This window comes from Anser brachyrhynchus (assembly GCF_964034855.1).
Source record: "Anser brachyrhynchus genome assembly, chromosome: 4".
Taxonomy (NCBI): Eukaryota; Metazoa; Chordata; class Aves; order Anseriformes; family Anatidae; genus Anser; species Anser brachyrhynchus.
Genome location: NC_137698.1, coordinates 29,907,605 through 29,924,379, shown reverse-complemented (window position 1 = coordinate 29,924,379; position 16,775 = coordinate 29,907,605). Strand labels below are relative to the sequence as shown.

The window sequence follows — 16,775 nt, the reverse complement described above, 5'->3', positions numbered from 1 at the left end:
CTCTGGGATTGAAAAAAATCAGAAAATGCAATGGGATTTTCAAAACATTATTTCATAAAATGCAATCAAGAAAATAGAATTAGATGTCTTTTGTTTTGAGAAGAAACAATGCTATTTATTTACCATAAATACATGATACAGAGGCAAGAAGAGGAAAAAAAAGGGGGGGGGGGGAACTTTCCACTCAAATCCCTACAAGAGAAATCAACAGAATGCTGCTATGAAAGAGACATTCACCAGAAAGAGTCCACCATTGGCTATGCATAGCAGAAAGTCTTTCTGTAAGACAATTGTTCGCATACATCCCAGAGAGAGGGCCTTGAAAGTACAGAGAACTCCATCACTTAGAGAGAAGGTAAAACTCTCTTTACAGAAGCAGTTGCCATCTACCTGTCCTACTGTACCTCACACTGCAGCCTCAATTCTATCCTATCCTAATCCATGTCCTATTTTTGCAGATAAATGAGATAAGATTTTGAAAAGAAAACTGATCGCACAAGTTTTTTTTTTCTATGGCTGATCAAATATCACCAGAAGGAGTACATAAGAATGTCATACTGGCTGGGCAGGTTCACTGAAATCTCCAATCCCTGAAGATTCATAGAAGATTCATAGACTTGCCTTTAATGTTGTTTAGAAGTTAGATTTCCTTTTAGCTGTGTTGGTTTGGTTTTGGTGGTTTTTTTTGTTTGTTTGTTTGTTTGTTTGTTTTTGGTGTAGGGTCTTTGCATTCCCCTTGAGGTCTGCTGGGACCCTCATATAGAAGCACAATCACTTCATATATTTCTCCTCCTGTCCTTTCCACCTAGATTAGCATTTACTGGTAATTCTGCCAGTTAGTACAACCCTTATTTCAATAAAGATAAAGCAGAGAAAATGAACGTGTCTTCAGGAGTAATTGCAAGACATCATCTAAAACATTTTAGCTGACTTCAACCCTTGTTTGAAACTTTGTAAGGACAGCTAGTACAGAAAGGATGCAGTGATAAAGCATTTGGAACATGTAGAAAACAAATATACCCCTTTACCTTGAAGGGTTAGCTGTTTAGATAACTTCGGAGTGATATCAATTCCATTCTTTAGCCAGCCAAGTTGTGGGTTAGGAATACCTTCAGCATGGCACCGAAGGCTAGCTGTCACACCTGGCTCCCTCGCCTGACTCTCTGGATAGACTCGGATGACTGGTGGAACTGAAGGCAGAAAACAGTTATGATTTAGTGGAGAAGAGTATTATCTTCATTTTAAAAAAAATATGATTATAAGCAACTCTAAAGAGAATTGCAGCTATATATAATGACAGTGCAATACACAGATGTGGTATTAGTCACATACTCAGTGACATTCAATGCTGAACTCTGTCACAGTAAATTTTGAAGTAGAAAGAACGTTCTGTGAGTAAAACCTCTTTTCACTGCCTGTGATGTCAAAGAAAAGCCTGAATTCTAATTCAATAGATTTAGAATTGATTATTTTTTTTTATTTTTCCTTAAATTACTTAAAAATATATGAATAATGTAGTCAGCAAGATATGATGTGACATACAGAGATAACTGTCTTATTTCACAAAACTTTTCTTTAGCACTTCCACCTCTACCTTTCCCCCCTAAAACACCTACCAGTGACCTATTTTATCTGTATAACACATGTAATCACATTTATAATACTTACTACCTTTTGTTTATACTTAATTATAACATTCTGAAGTCATGTAAAAATTCGAAGTCATGTGCTATAGGTATTAACATGGGAAATTTCTTATGCTTTCTGAGAAACTTCTCTGTCTCACTTAATAAAATGTATGGCTGCATTAGATATGTGCTACTGGACTACCAGAACTTCTGTACCTGATTTGGAGCTTTCTATATTTCTTTTTACTTTAATTAATATAATAGTCCTAGAATGAAATACTGCTTATTTGAAAGCCACAAAAATAAAAGCAAGTTTATAAAAAAGTTTATACTGTATGTGCTTTATACATGTAACTAGATAACTGAATTTTACCAGAGTATCTCACACACCTGAATCTGAGGCTAATTTGATTTAAGTCCTGGTACTAAAGCATCTGATTTGAATGGTTTCTTTTTGAACTCTAGAAGTTCATAGCTCAGACTAGTCTTCTGAGTTTGTTAGCAAGATGTAAGAATTGTTGACATCACTTTTACAAGGTTTGCTGCAATGCATGCTTACCAACTAAAAATTTGCTGCATACTACATCAATATTGACATACGACATCAAAGTGGATATATTCCTATTGGTAAACAATGATTTAATAATCTCGCTGCATAGAATTGTTAAATGAGTAATTGTTGATCATATCTTTAATTACATATAGAGAAAAGTATTTTGAAGTTGTTTCTAAACAAACAAAAATGAAAAAACAAAAACAGAAAACAACAACCTGTAATGAAGGTTAAAGAAGTATGTTTCCTATTACCCAAAGTTTTGTTTAATGTAGCTTTAAAAATGTGGAATACTTAGCTGGTGTCACAAAAAACAGCTGGATAGAGGATGAATTATCAGTTGATAATGAAAGAAGGTAACAAGATCAAAAATTAACTGTCTATTTTGGCAAGAGATTAAATATTTTCAAATGCTATCCAACTGTTTACAAGAAATATCCCAGCATGCCGTCCTATTAGAGCATAGAAATGCCTCAGATTTCTACGCTGCAAGAAATACACAAATGTACTGCATCTCAATTAAGACGTGAAAATCAGTAGGTTGCAGGGATATTTTAAACCCAATTAGAGATGAGGGTCTTTTCAAATAACATATATGGAAAATTACACATAACCCCAATATGCCACCTACAAAAATATATTAAAAGAACATGGAAGAAGATTACAAATGTGAAAATTATGGCTGCTAATTGCTTAGACTACCGGCTGAGAGCATGGGCATATCAAAAACCAGGATTTAAGGTTGTCGTTTTCTTTTTCCAGTTTCTGGAAGGGAGTGCGCACGGTATTTTCATCATTCAAGCATTTTCATGTCAAGCCTGACATTGTCGTGCCTCTTCTCCCTCCACCTCTTCCCAGTTTTCTCCTCTCTCTGGCAGGATCTGTGTGGCCTGTATTTCTGGAGTAGGTCCTGTTCCCTTTAGCGGTGTTCTCCCAGACACCTCTATATTTCATTTCTTGCCATATTCATAATAGAATGGCTTGGTTTGGAAGGGACCTTAATGACCATCTAGTTCCAACCCTCTGCCATGGGCAGGGAAGTCACCCACCAGACCAGGTTGCCCAGGGCCCTGTCCAACCTGGTCTCGAACACTTACAAGGGTGGGGCACCCACAGTTTCTCTGGGCAACCTGTGCCAGTGCCTCACCACCCTCTGAGCGAAGAATTCCTCCTAACATCTAATCTAAATCTCCCCTCCTTTAGTTTAAAAACATTCCCCCTTGTACTCTCATTATTTGCCCAAGTAAAAGGAAACTCTCCAACTATTTTATAAGCCCCCTTTAAGTATTGAAAGGTCTCCCTGGAGCCTTCTCTTCTCCAGGCTGAACAGCCTCATCTCTCTCACTCTTTTCTCATAGGAAAGGTACTCCAGTGCTCTCATCATCTTCATGGCCCTCTACGGAGGGATATTTTCCCTCTATTTCCTGCCATTTCCTAGTTTCCCCAGCAATTCTGGGTCTGATAGATTATCTACATGACTAAAATTTTTTTCAATATTTGCTTTGCATTTACATGTTTGTTTTCAAATTACCCTAGAGCCTACCTGTAATATGCCCCTAGGAATTGTGGAACTGAGGCATGCAGGCAATTGAAATATTAGTGTAGTGTGGGCTCAGTCTGAAAAATTAATTTGGCATGACAAGCTTGATATAAACTCTTTGGGCTCATTTCAGTCACTTTTTTATGTAACAGCATAAATATTCACATAAAGCAATTTTTAAGCACACAATGTAATCATTACTGCTGACTTTCAAAGAGGTATATTCTAATGTCTTAAAAAGAAGTCTACTTTGTAAGGAAGAAGTCATTACACAGGTTAAAAGGGGGGGGGGGCGGAAATGTGGGGAACGGGACAGGACATGGAATGATTGTCTTTACAAGAATCATACATAATACGTAACTGGATGAATCCTACATTCAGTTCAACAAGCCACATGAGATTGTTGGCTCCAAATATGATGAATATATAACTACTCAGTACTTCTTACAATTGTTACAAAAGCCCCTGAAGATTATTTCAGCCAGGTCTAAAAAATTATGAGAAAAAATAGACTGTTCAATCTGTCTAGAATCCAGAGAGAATGTACCTGTTTAAGAAAGAAACATAATATGTATAGTGAACTATGTTCTTCTATTGCTCTCTTCGTTTTGATTGAACTGAGATATTTTCTTTGGAAAAACAATGATGGTAAGGAATTCCTCAGCCAGATAAATCACTGATTTATATCTGGTTCAGGGTCTGGACTCTTTCCTTTACCTTAGGGTACTAAAAGTTTTCTTTTTTTTCAGTAGGCCTTTTGTTTGTGAAAATTGTTGTCATCTCTCTGCAAAGAACTTGCCTTCCGTAAAAGCTCAGGGAGTAGGATACCATCATTAGTACATAAATAGAAAGAAAAATGACATTTGTGTTACATATATGTATATTTTTAGAATAGTTTTGAAGGCAGTCTTCCTTTTTGTTTTTAATAAGGCTAATGATATTTTATTTGCTTGTCTAGAAACCTTGTCAAAAGTAAAATTCCTCAAATTATTCTTTGAAAAATCTAGGCTATGGCATGCATATACTTGTAAAATAGAAAAAGTGAGTTATAAAAAAATTACTGAAAATAAGTCTAAAACTGTCATTGCAATCAATAATAGTAACATCTCTGCTTACAAACAGCATAGATCTGTAACTTGATAAGCACTGAGTTAAAAAGAAAACGCAAACTTTCTGGGTAGTTCAGCTTTTTCAATAACATTTTTCAAGACTTTTGTGTCAGATGTACCTGCCACATTCATGTAATCCTCAGAAAAGTAGTAACAAGAAATACTAATAATTTTTAATACTGTTCCTTTAACACTTTTAGAGAGAGATGGCTCCCTACCCAGTACAACAACCCACAAGAATTTCTGAGTTTGTTACAAATGTTCTGTTCTGGTAACCGCTTGCTAGTTCGTTTGGAAGAACTATTCTTCTATAAATTTTGAAAAGTTGCTGTGGAAAAGAATGGAGGCTAACAAACAAGCAGCAGGGAAATGACACAAATGTTTCTGAAGTACAGATGACTCACCTCTGCATTTATGTTGTCCTATTTGTACCAGATTCTTTTTCAGTAAAGGATTTTAATGAAAATTATGGACTTGATATTTCACGTATTTTACAAGAGACAGTATTAGATATATATTTTTAGCTCCTATGATATTAAGACCAATGCATGTTGCTATCATTACCTGAAAACAGACTTACTAATTCGTAGGTTTTTGAATATACGATGTCAAGAGCACAAAGGCAAAATACCTGATGGCATGAATTTCAGTATCACAGATATACAGAGGGGGAAAAAAAAAATCAAACTGTCAGGCTCAGACTCTCATTAGATCTTATTAGAGCTTGCCCCAGATAAAGTTTTAATAATAGATCAAAATTATACTCACAAAAAGTCACACTTAAAACTTTGAAATTTTTAAGTATTATGTAAATATTAATAATTAGCATTATTTAATGAAACAATTACTCTTGGACCATTATGGCTCCCTCTCTTTTTTTTTTTTTATGTTTACAGGAAAAATGGTCAAATATCAACTTATAATATTGCTTACTACATTTATTTACCACATTACTTAAATAAGATCAGACTGAATTTTTTCACCAGAAAACATGTCTTTTACAGTACTGATTATCTCTATTGTTTAAAGACTCCAAAGGAAGTTCAATATTCCTTAGGGATGTACAAGGCAATTCAAAACTTGTAGATTAAACAAACAAAAAAAATTAAGTTTAATTTAAAATAAAAGTAAAATTATATGTATATAAATATTTGCAAACTACTCAATGCATATAATATTAAAAATACACATTTATACAAATAGACTCAAGAACTTCAAAACTAATTACATTGTTTTCTTTGAACCCTCACATTAGATCTTTGAGATCAGAGCCTCATTATCCCATTAACCTTTGTCTGACTCTCCTGTTAATACAAGTATCATTATATTAATTAGTCATTATCACAGCTACAAGTACTGACCATCATGCCTGTGCTTAAGAAGATTACTACTCAGAAGTACAGGTCTAAAGTATAAAAGATCTGTTCACTTCACCAAAGCTTTAAATCCCAGTGTTTTTTAACTCCATTTATCCACGTTATTAACAGCAAACAATACAACTGATCTAAGGGATTCCTTCCTCCCTTCCTGTGCTCCCCCAGAAATCTGCAACCAAAATGGTATGGAAAAGTACCACTCCAGCAGCTATCTGACCAGAGCAAATATGGATGATTTGCTTAGACAATTTAAATTTTTTATGAATGATATAGGGATCAACAACAGTGATTGCATTTAGAACATAAAGGTTTACAGTGGTCTCCAAATGAAAAATACAATCTTCTGACAGACGTTTAGGCACCAGAAAAGCATAGTTGTCCTCTTTCACCTCTCCCAAATTATGTTCCATAGCATTGTACTTTTACAGAAAAAAATTAACTTAAATGGAGTTATGCCTCTATGAGGCATACATCACTACTGAACTGAGCCAAAAAGCTAAATGTGAAGAACACTAATATTTTAACTGTTGCAAATCACCTCTTCAGGACTACTAACACAATGGGATAGGTATGGAATATGCTGACAAAAATATAATTTTATAAATAAATTAGGTTATAGCATGACACATTAAACAGCACAGGAGAAAGTTGATCAAGGACCTTTTGCGATGCCAAGTTCATTAATAATTCTGCTTTGGAGGGATTAAAACACAAGTAGACTGCACATTAGTCTTCCCAGAACTAGTCAAGCCAGCATTTGCTACCTTTCTTTTTAGGTGACAGAAAACAATTCCTGAGGATAAATTTAAAGGAGGAAAATATGCTGATGTCATGTATTAGCTGAGGGAGGACAGTCCATTTACAAAATGTTGAAAGAAATAAACTGAAAAAAAAATAAAAAAGATGGATAACAGATATTCTAAGCTGGTTTCCTTGGGAAACACAATGGTGGAGATGACATTAAGGAAACAACAAACAAGCACTAAACATCAAAGTCATTTAAAGTGCAGAAGATATTAACAAGCAGCAAGTGTGTTGTGGTTTAACCCGGCTGGCAGCTAAACACCACACAGCCATTCGCTCACCCTCCCCCCTCCCTCTCTGGGATGGGGGAGAGAAACGGGAAAGTGAAGCCGGTGAGTTGAGATAAAGACAGTTTATTAAGACAGGAATATAATAATATAAGGAATATAAGGAATATAATAATAACAATAATAATAATAATAGTGATAATGATAATAGTATTAACAATAATAATGTGTAAGAAAACAAGTGATGCACAATGCAATTGCTCACCACCCGCTGACCGATGCCCAGCCTACCCCCGAGCAGCCGGCCCCCCACCCCGGCCAGCCACCCCTATATATTGTTTAGCATGACGTCAGATGGTATGGAATACCCCTTTGGCCAGTTTGGGTCAGCTGTCCTGGGTCTGTCCCCTCCCAGCTCCTGCTGCACCCCCAGCCTGCTCGCTGGCAGGACAGAGCGAGAAGCCGAAAAGTCCTTGGCCTGGTGTAAACACTGCTCTGCAACAATTAAAACATCAGCATGTTATCAGCGCTCTTCTCCTCCTAATCCAAAACATAGCACCCTACCAGCTACTATGAGCTACTTAACTCTGTCCTAACTGGAACCAGGACAAAGTGTGAGGAAAAAGAACTGTTAAGAGTGAACCATATAAAAAGCAAGTAAAATCTAAGCAACTGCATTTGGTGTGATTATCTATGAAAGATGTGAATACGAGGTAAAAATCCAGCATGTTTTGAAAACAGATGTCAGGAAAAGTAATATAAGGGTTAATACAACTGTCTAACAAATACCAAAACAAAGAATGATAACAACAGCAGTGGATAATGTCCAGCTTCAGGAGAGAGTAAAAGAGTCTGTTAATGCAAACTAAACATGCAGGAGAAGACTGAATTCAGGCATGATTCTAGGCAGGACTGAGTATCAACATGAGATGACATACAGGTAGTTTGGTGTGGAAAGGTGGATTTAAGAGTCAAAGATAAATATGAAGGCTGAAACAATAGAAAAACGCTAGGTCACTCAAAGAAAAAAAAAAAGACATCAAACCTCACTGAGGATAAAGTACAGTGGGACCCTTGGTGAGTGGCTCGTCAATGGAGGTTAAAAGTATTTGGGGGGAAAAAAAAAAAAAAGATGTAGGAAAAAGAGCCAGATGACGATGCTGCTGTCTTCACGTCACCAGAAACAACAGCAGTTGAGTTTTGTCCAAGACTGAGCATTGGCACAGGTTGCCCAGAGAGGCTGTAGAGTCTCCCTCCTCAAAGATCATCAAAATACATGCAGACGTTGTCCTGGGCAACCTATTTAGGGGTGGCTATTTAGGCAGCAGGGCACCAGATAACCTCCGTAGGTCACTCAAAAATTCTGTGATTTTGTGATACAGAGGTCAAGAAAGCAGTCCACAGAACTTGAACAGATTAAGATAAATTTAGATGTCCAGATTTAAAATTTACACTTAGATATCAAAATAAAAAATGTGAATTTAGAACCCTACAATCAATTTTAGGGTAGTGAATTTTTTAAATTATTTTGCTAAATGCAACATTCTTAACATTCTTATTTTTCCCTACTTTATGCATATAAATATAAAATACATTATTCTGCAGGCAACACATTCATAGGTGAACAGTTCAGTGTGCAGAGGAAGTTGTCTGCACTATCTTACTCTTTTTAATTAATATTACTCATATAGAAGTACTAAATGAAAACGATTATATTTTATTCTTTTGCATAGGAGAACAATAAAGAAATATAATTATATCTCCTTTTCTGTTAAACTGTAATACTTTATTAAAAAGATAAAACAGCAACAACAACAGATCTGCTTAACAAAATCCAAATCCTAATCTCTTATGACTTGGTAATTGCAACATTTTTCCTTACCATTCACTTGAAGAATATGAGTTTGAAAGAGCTTATCATAGCCATCAGCATAGCAGGTGTAATTTCCCATATGAGTTGTGGTCACTTTAGTAATATACAAGGAGCCATCATCTCCAAAATCCTACCAGGAAAGATCAAAAACAAGGTTATCGTGTTTACATCTGTATCTCTACAATAATTATGCTCTTCACCTTGGCAACAAAACTGTGATGCAAATATCACAAACAATCAGAACAGCTGACAATAATCTGAAACAGACTATTTTTTGTGAATGGCAGAGGTGCTTGATCTTGCTACATGTATTGGGTCTGTAATAGAAAATACAACTTCTATTTTAACAATTAGCTAAACTCTGAAGTCCTAAGAATGTTTGTTTAGCTATGATAGCTATTTGCAGAAGAAACGCTATTTTGGACTGGGTCAGATCAGATAGCAAACCTAAACCACTGCACAATTTAACAAGGTAAATGATATCCTGTAAAAGCGTCGTCATTCTTTGAAACTAGCAGATACATAGAAAATAAAATAAAAAAAATAAATAATTTTTCTTCACATTTGAGTTAACATTTTTAACTTCATCCTCTTAAATATCTTTAAACGGCATATAGTTTCCACAAGATTAGAATGCAAAATTTAACTATCATTTCAACTCCCGGTTCAATCCTCAGTACAAGATCAATTAAAAAAGACTGTTGTCTTCTTTATTACTGTTCAAGATAACAGTCTAGTACAATCTAGCATCTGTAGTGTTGATATTAAGTACCAATTACTTATTATAAACAAGTTTCCATGTCAATTATTGTAAAAAAAAAAATGTATGGAATAATTAATAGTGTTTATTTATAATAAGGCTATTGACAATTGGTCTAGAAACACTTTTCCAAAACTGAAACTCTTCACAGTATTCTTTGAAAATGACATGTATACACTTGTAAAGCAGAAGTGAGCTATTAAAAATATTTAAATTTGTCGAGATTTCTGAAGTCCAGTCTCACTAATAAAGAGATAACTACCATAGCTCTTTTGTAAGTAAATGGATGTCTGTGCTATGATTTCTCTCTTCTTTTTTGTAGAAAAAAAAAATAGAACATTTCTGTGGCTATTTTACTCAGAGACATCAGTTTTCAACAGGATTTCCCCTATGATATTGTCATTTCATTAGTCAAAATATTTGGGGTTTATGGGTGAGTTTTGTTTTTCAATTACAAAACAATGTCCCTGGCTTATTGTTAGACTGAGTTCAATATTTGTGTTGTTAATTAAATCAAACAATTCAATACAATGGAAATATAAAACTGTAAGGAGTGTTTGGAAAGTGACAAAGAACTATAGACAGAGCTCTTTGAGACACAATGGTGATATATAATTAGTGTTTTACAGAATAACTCACAAGCTAGAGTCACTGAAAAAACTTGTATCGATACAGACAAACATTGAACTTAAGTCTTCAAATATTAACAGCAATAGAGAAGAAAATATTATTTTAACTTTGGAAAAAATGTTTGATGACACTAAAAACATTGTTACAAGTCCTGTTGGTTTTTTGTTGTTGTTTTGTTTTGTTTTAAATAGACTACTGTTCAAGTGAAAATGGCATGGTTCTTCTAAAATTAAATTGAGAAACTCTAATTATTTTTGTCAAAAAAAAAAAGAATTGAGCAATTACTTTAACAATTATTCCACTGCAGCTCTGTTCTGTTGAGAACTTGACATTTAAGAATCATGATGTGTGTCATGAATAACAAGTAAAGGAATACAGAAAGAAAATATTCATTTGACAATGAATCTTTGCTTAGTCGTCTTAGTGTAAATAAGAACAGAAATCCAAAGGTGATTTTTCTTCATAAAATAATTATTTTTCTCTTTGGGTTTATAAAATGCTTTGATATACTAATTCTTGTGCACTAGAGTCTGTGATCATTTACCTGCTGTTCTTCATTATCAGCTCTAGAAAGACCATTGTCAGCTTTCTCCCCGCAGAAGAATGTATAGCAAAAGGCTGCTTGAACTTGCGTAACATCATAGAAACTAGAGGCTTTCTTTTTTTTTTTTTTTACACCAATTTATTATCAACATATTGTTCCCTTAAACAACTTATTTTTGCTTTAAATCATTATCTGTATTCCAAAACCTGATTTTCCTGTCATCTATGGATCACAACGTCCCCCAAACAAGCCCTCTATCCCTAAATGAAAAATATCATGTTTATTTTCTTTTTCACTCAGCGCACGCAAACAGTTCCCTGCTCAAATCTCACTTGCATAATATAACTGAAAATTCAGTTCAGAGATTAAGAAGTTCAAAAAACTGAATTGGAAAAGCAGTCTGGATTTGGGTAGTCTGAAGCCATCGTATCTGGAGTTGACAAGATTTCTTGTTTTTAAATCAGAAAATGTGATTATTCTAGAAAAGAGGACATAACTCCCTTGCAAAATAACTATTGCTAGTGCTTAGTAGTCCCAGCTTAAGTCAGGTTCTCGTGAACCCCAAAATAGGAAATATTATATGGTTTTGTGTTTCTTTTAACGTGTTGTTTTGTTGTTTGTTTGGTTAGTTTTGATTTTTTGTTTGTTTTTAACCCTTGTAAATTTTCAGGCCTAGATGATAACTCTCACCAGTATATCAGCCTCAGCCTTTTACACAGAGGTGCAAACATATAAAACTGAACAGACTGTATTTAAGAGATCTATGAAGTGGTTAAGAACCTTGTTTGGAAATTTCACCTCTGTAAGCTCAGTTTCTGGCAGCTAATGAATTCTATATATGGTTCCTGGAATACCAGCATGCACCTCAACACTAGTACATAGGAAAAAGGTCATTTTCAGGCACCCAAGTTCAGATGCACTTACATACTTTCACAGTATTTATTTTGTGGCCCATCAGTCAGAAAAAATAATACAATCTTAGGATCATATTAAGATGAAATACAATATGATCTTAAGACCTCTTATGGCATTAAGATCTTCAGCTTCTAAAGAATTTCCTAATATTAACCTGAATTCCAAAACTCTACACTTTGGAAGGAGAAAAAAAAAAAGTGAAAAAGGATAACATAAAAGAAAAGAAAAAAGAAACACAGGAATGAGGACGAGACATGGAGATGTGCATTCTCAGTTATAATATCCTCAGAAAAGGTGAGCTTATTGGGTCTTTAACAAACGTAATTAGCAAGCACCAAAAAAAAAGAATTAATAGCCCTTTTGATCACATGATAACTTTTTTTTCTGTCTGACAAACCTACAACAAAGAAGAAAGTTATATTGGTTATCTTTGTATTGATTGTTAATAATATAGTCACTACAACACTGCTACACTATGACTATGATAATGACAAGATAATTTGGACGGGAATTTTCCCCTTTTTCTAAAGAAAAATCTTGATTTTCTTACATGAAAAGAGAGAGATTTCTATCTCTGAGCTGATCAGAGAAAGAATTTCACCCTAAGAATAAAAATTTTGCTTTGGTCTGCTATGGAAAAGATGTGCCAACAGTTACAGCCATCTAGGTATTTTCTCAAAAACAGTTTTTGATTTGTAAAAACAACTAGTACACATTATCCCACTCTGTACACTTGTCCACACTTTCTAAATTTGATTTCAGTTTACTCATGGAAGTCTCAATAATAAGAAGTCACTTGTTTGCTTATTACCTATTTGTTTTCCAGTAGTTATCTTCAACTTATTTATTCTGTGTCACCTTGTGAAAAGCTTTTGAGGGTTAACTGGAAACATTTTGTAAAATAATTATTGATGTATTAGCTTGCCAGATAAATTCCACTCACACTTTTCCTGTTGAGGTCAATTTTACAACTCCTGCTTTCTGCGTAACCAATTTCTTTGTTCATGTTGGCAGAGCAATGCGATTCTGTGGTCGGCTATCACATGTCAGAAAGAACTTAAATTCTGTACAGAAATCACAGAATAATTGTATATGGCACCAATACAAGATTTTTTAAGCTTTTCCTTCTCCCTTTAGAGGGAAAGCAAAACCTGAGTTTCCTATGAATAAATTTTACATACCTTCACTCAGTCTCATATTTTATAGATGCAATAAGGACAAATCATAAATCTAATGAAAATCAACTTATTGGAGAACCAGCTCAACAGAAAATGGCATATCCAGTCAAATTTTCAAGAAAGATCACAGTATTATATAGTATATAGTTGTAATATACAGTAGAAAGCTTCAGATATCCTCACTAGTATCATTCTACTGTCAATACAGAAAAATGGGATCAGGATCATAGAGTGAGCAATTCATAATGCTTAACTAAATCTCTCGTTCAGATTTTGAGAAAGTCTTTGTGCATATCCCAAGTCTGTCTTACAAATGCTCAGAGATAACCTTTCATTATCTCTTCCTAAAATAAGGCTTAATGATACATGGGAAGTGGCCACTAGTTAAATTCAACAGGATTTGTTCATATTCAGCAAACCTGAGAAAAGATTCACATTTTTCTTACTCTAAATGAAGAGAACACTGTACCTATTTACACAAATAGAGACGTATGATTTTTTGTTATTCTTTTGGATGCAGTATGGACTGAAGTTTCATTTCATGATGAGATAGTGACAGCTAACAGATGGTAGCATCCATTATTCTGTGGAAAATTTGCAGCAGCTTTGTGCTATGTTGATTGATTAAAAAAATGTTTTTGCTATCCTGAAAGCTAATAAGATTAAAAGTTCACTTAGAATCTGAAGACAAACCACACTGAAAAGTGCCATAAAACCCCACGCTCTTGGGTCACTGGTGAGAATCACAACTTCTTTAACTATACATAGTTACATAAAGAGAATTACTGGATATTCTACACAAGAGGTATGCACTAGACATAAGCACAGCTTTGCCAAAGTACAGGAGCACTAGCAGCTAACTAAAAAACTTCACCAATATTTTACTTCCTGAAAAAATCTGTAACTTATGTTATCTCGCTGTGAAGGTGACTGCTAATTTATTTAGACATTCAAAATCTCCAACTGATTAGATAAAGTTTACTTCAAATGGAAATTCCACCATGCTCAGGTAGTCGTTTTTTCTATTGGTTCATTTTACACACAGATATCTTTGGAATGACTCATGTACCATTCAACCTTTACTCCTTTTTAAACATAATCAGATTTAAAAGTTTCTCACATATTTCTCAATTTAACTTCATAACCAGTTACATTAATTTGTAATTACCTAATTTTCACAGCTTATTATAACTTCCGAAAACCATTCTATTTTTTTTTTAATCAGCTTTAACTGTAGATGTATTTATTAAACTTTAAGCTAGACCTGCAAAAAGAAACCAACTTTGCACTATGCAATATACTTTTATGAAATCACAATCCAAAGCAATATCTAATTGCTAGGAGGTCCTAATTCAGCAGAAGAACTGACACAATTTGCACTTTAAGATGACTCAGTTTAGGGTCAGATTTGTGGAATGAGCTTGGCAAGGGTATCTCATTTGTACACTCTCTTTCTAACACTTTTGCAGAAAAAGAAGAGTATAAATAAAACACTGAATACTTCCTAAATTGTCTTGATTCTGAAAATATCAGCTCTTCATAATTACACTGTTTAACTAGATTTTATTTTAATTACTTAGTTTATAAGCATCAGTAATAGAGCTCACATTTTATTCCATAGAAGTAAATTCCTCAGGATTTTTTTTTTTTTTACAACCTCAAGAGAATCTACAAACAATACAAAAATATTCCAATGAGATTTCATGATACCAAAATTTTCATACAGTTTTGATGCAGTCATTCTAATGTACGCACTAACATTCCAGGAGCAAGAGAGATGGTCATAGATTATTATTATTTTTAATTTTTTTTTAAGTTTTATGCAGTCTGCAAAAGCCCTGAGATATAAATTTTCTTTTATTACAAACTACCCCCTGTACATGTGATTAAACAAGCAACAGATAAAAAAAACACCTTGTCAAACACACAAAACTTTCAAATATCTTGCAGAGAAAACGACTTTAAAAAAGATAACAGGAGATTCTTTACCTGTCTCTATGTGTTACTTGAAGAAGAGATACAGAGGGTAGGAAAAAAAGAAAAAAATACACCTAGTACCTTCTAATCTGATTTTCAAATCTGAATGACTTACTTTATTTTTAGTGTGCAAAGGAAAAAATGCATACTGTAACTTGAACAGTTGATTTAAGTTGAACTCTAATTTTTTTATTCAGCAGTAATGCATGATCTCCAGACAACAGCAGAGAGAAAATAAGACCAGTCACACACACTCCTTGGATTATTAATAAAAGCCGATTTGTGTCAGTTCATTATCAAGTATGTTATATAAAAAAACTAGTACATAGATGCTTAGAAAGATTTTGAATGGACTTCCTATACAAAAGATTTTTAAAAGTGCATACCTAAGTACACACAATGAAGGGAATGACATCTGTCCACTGGAGTCCTTTGCTCATGTACAAAATCAAAATAATGAAAGCTTGCATGTTAGCAGAGCAGCTTCATTTAAAAAGAGTCTAGCCCAGCATGACAGACACTAAACTCACCAAAAAAATAAATAAATTCTTGCACAGAGTCTTTAAGCAAACAGCAAATTCCAGTCAACCTGGACTAAGCACTTAGTATGAGCTAAAGTACATGCAAAGGTTGAATTACACTAAAAAAAAACATTGAAACCTGCAACAATTGTAATACCTATATTAGTTATCTACAGGCAACATCATAGACATAGCCTTTGCTCAAACCACTAATACCATGCTCTATACTCATCAGTCTAATCATTTATCACAAGAAAACTTTACTAGGCAAGATGAATTTATTTACGTCTGAAAGAAAAGACTGTTCAGTATCATTGGTAACAACCTCAAGACTTTCACAGTAACCACCGAAACTAGTTGTGTAGGAAAAATTCATCCTCCCCCACTCCCTCACCCCTGCAAAACTTCAGCATTTTAGCTATATAGATGTGAACTAGAAATTTAAATGCAAAATCAAGCAAAACTATAGGTTCCTCTAAAACTACCAACAGATAGACATTGTCAAAATTCAGAGTAAATTTAGTAAAACTTCTAGTTTATTTTACCTGTCCTCCAACAGAATAATGAAAACACTTTAGCCATGGACACAAAGGTTACTTATATCCAATTAGAAAAACTTCTGAATGCAAGTTTTTGAAAAAGGAGCTCTAGATTATTATGATAGCTATATAAATATGGCATAAAAATGACAAGGAAAGGAAGACGACACAAGAATGTGATAACGTTTACATATGGTACAGACCTTTGGGTGGTGAAAGAGAAATTGGTCTATGCTAGAGTAGATCATCAATAAAATTTAGAAATTAATGGATATATGGTACTAGGATTATGGGTATATAGATCACTGAGCAGTTTAATTCATAGAAATGTTAAATGCCATCACTTGAAAAGTGAGGCAGACATACCGCCTTCTGTTGCAATCCTGTCAGAGCTCACAAATTAAGCAGGCTTGATCTGGATAAGTAATTTGCTTCATGTCACTTCTGCAAGTAGCAGTACTCGTCATTTTATAGGTGGGAAGCAATTTTCTTTTTGATTCAGTACTGAATCAATGACTTGATACAGTGATCAAACACTTCCAGATGATTTTTTTTAATTATTTTTTTTTTTTGTAATAAATATTGCAGATGCCAGTTGAGC

At 34.1% G+C, this 16,775-nt stretch overlaps 1 protein-coding gene across 14 annotated transcripts in view; it reads right to left on the bottom strand.

The window, feature by feature from the left end:
- FSTL5 (follistatin like 5) overlaps positions 1–16,775 on the bottom strand; it is a 413,457-nt gene that overhangs the window by 56,961 nt on the left and 339,721 nt on the right. For all 14 annotated transcript variants that reach the window (XM_080590013.1, XM_080590014.1, XM_080590003.1 and 11 more), the window contains 2 exons: positions 9,120–9,240; positions 1,029–1,190 (listed from right to left, as the gene is read on the bottom strand). In XM_080590013.1, the coding sequence (XP_080446139.1) occupies positions 1,029–1,190; positions 9,120–9,240 (283 nt within the window). The remainder of the gene's footprint in view (positions 1–1,028; positions 1,191–9,119; positions 9,241–16,775) is intronic.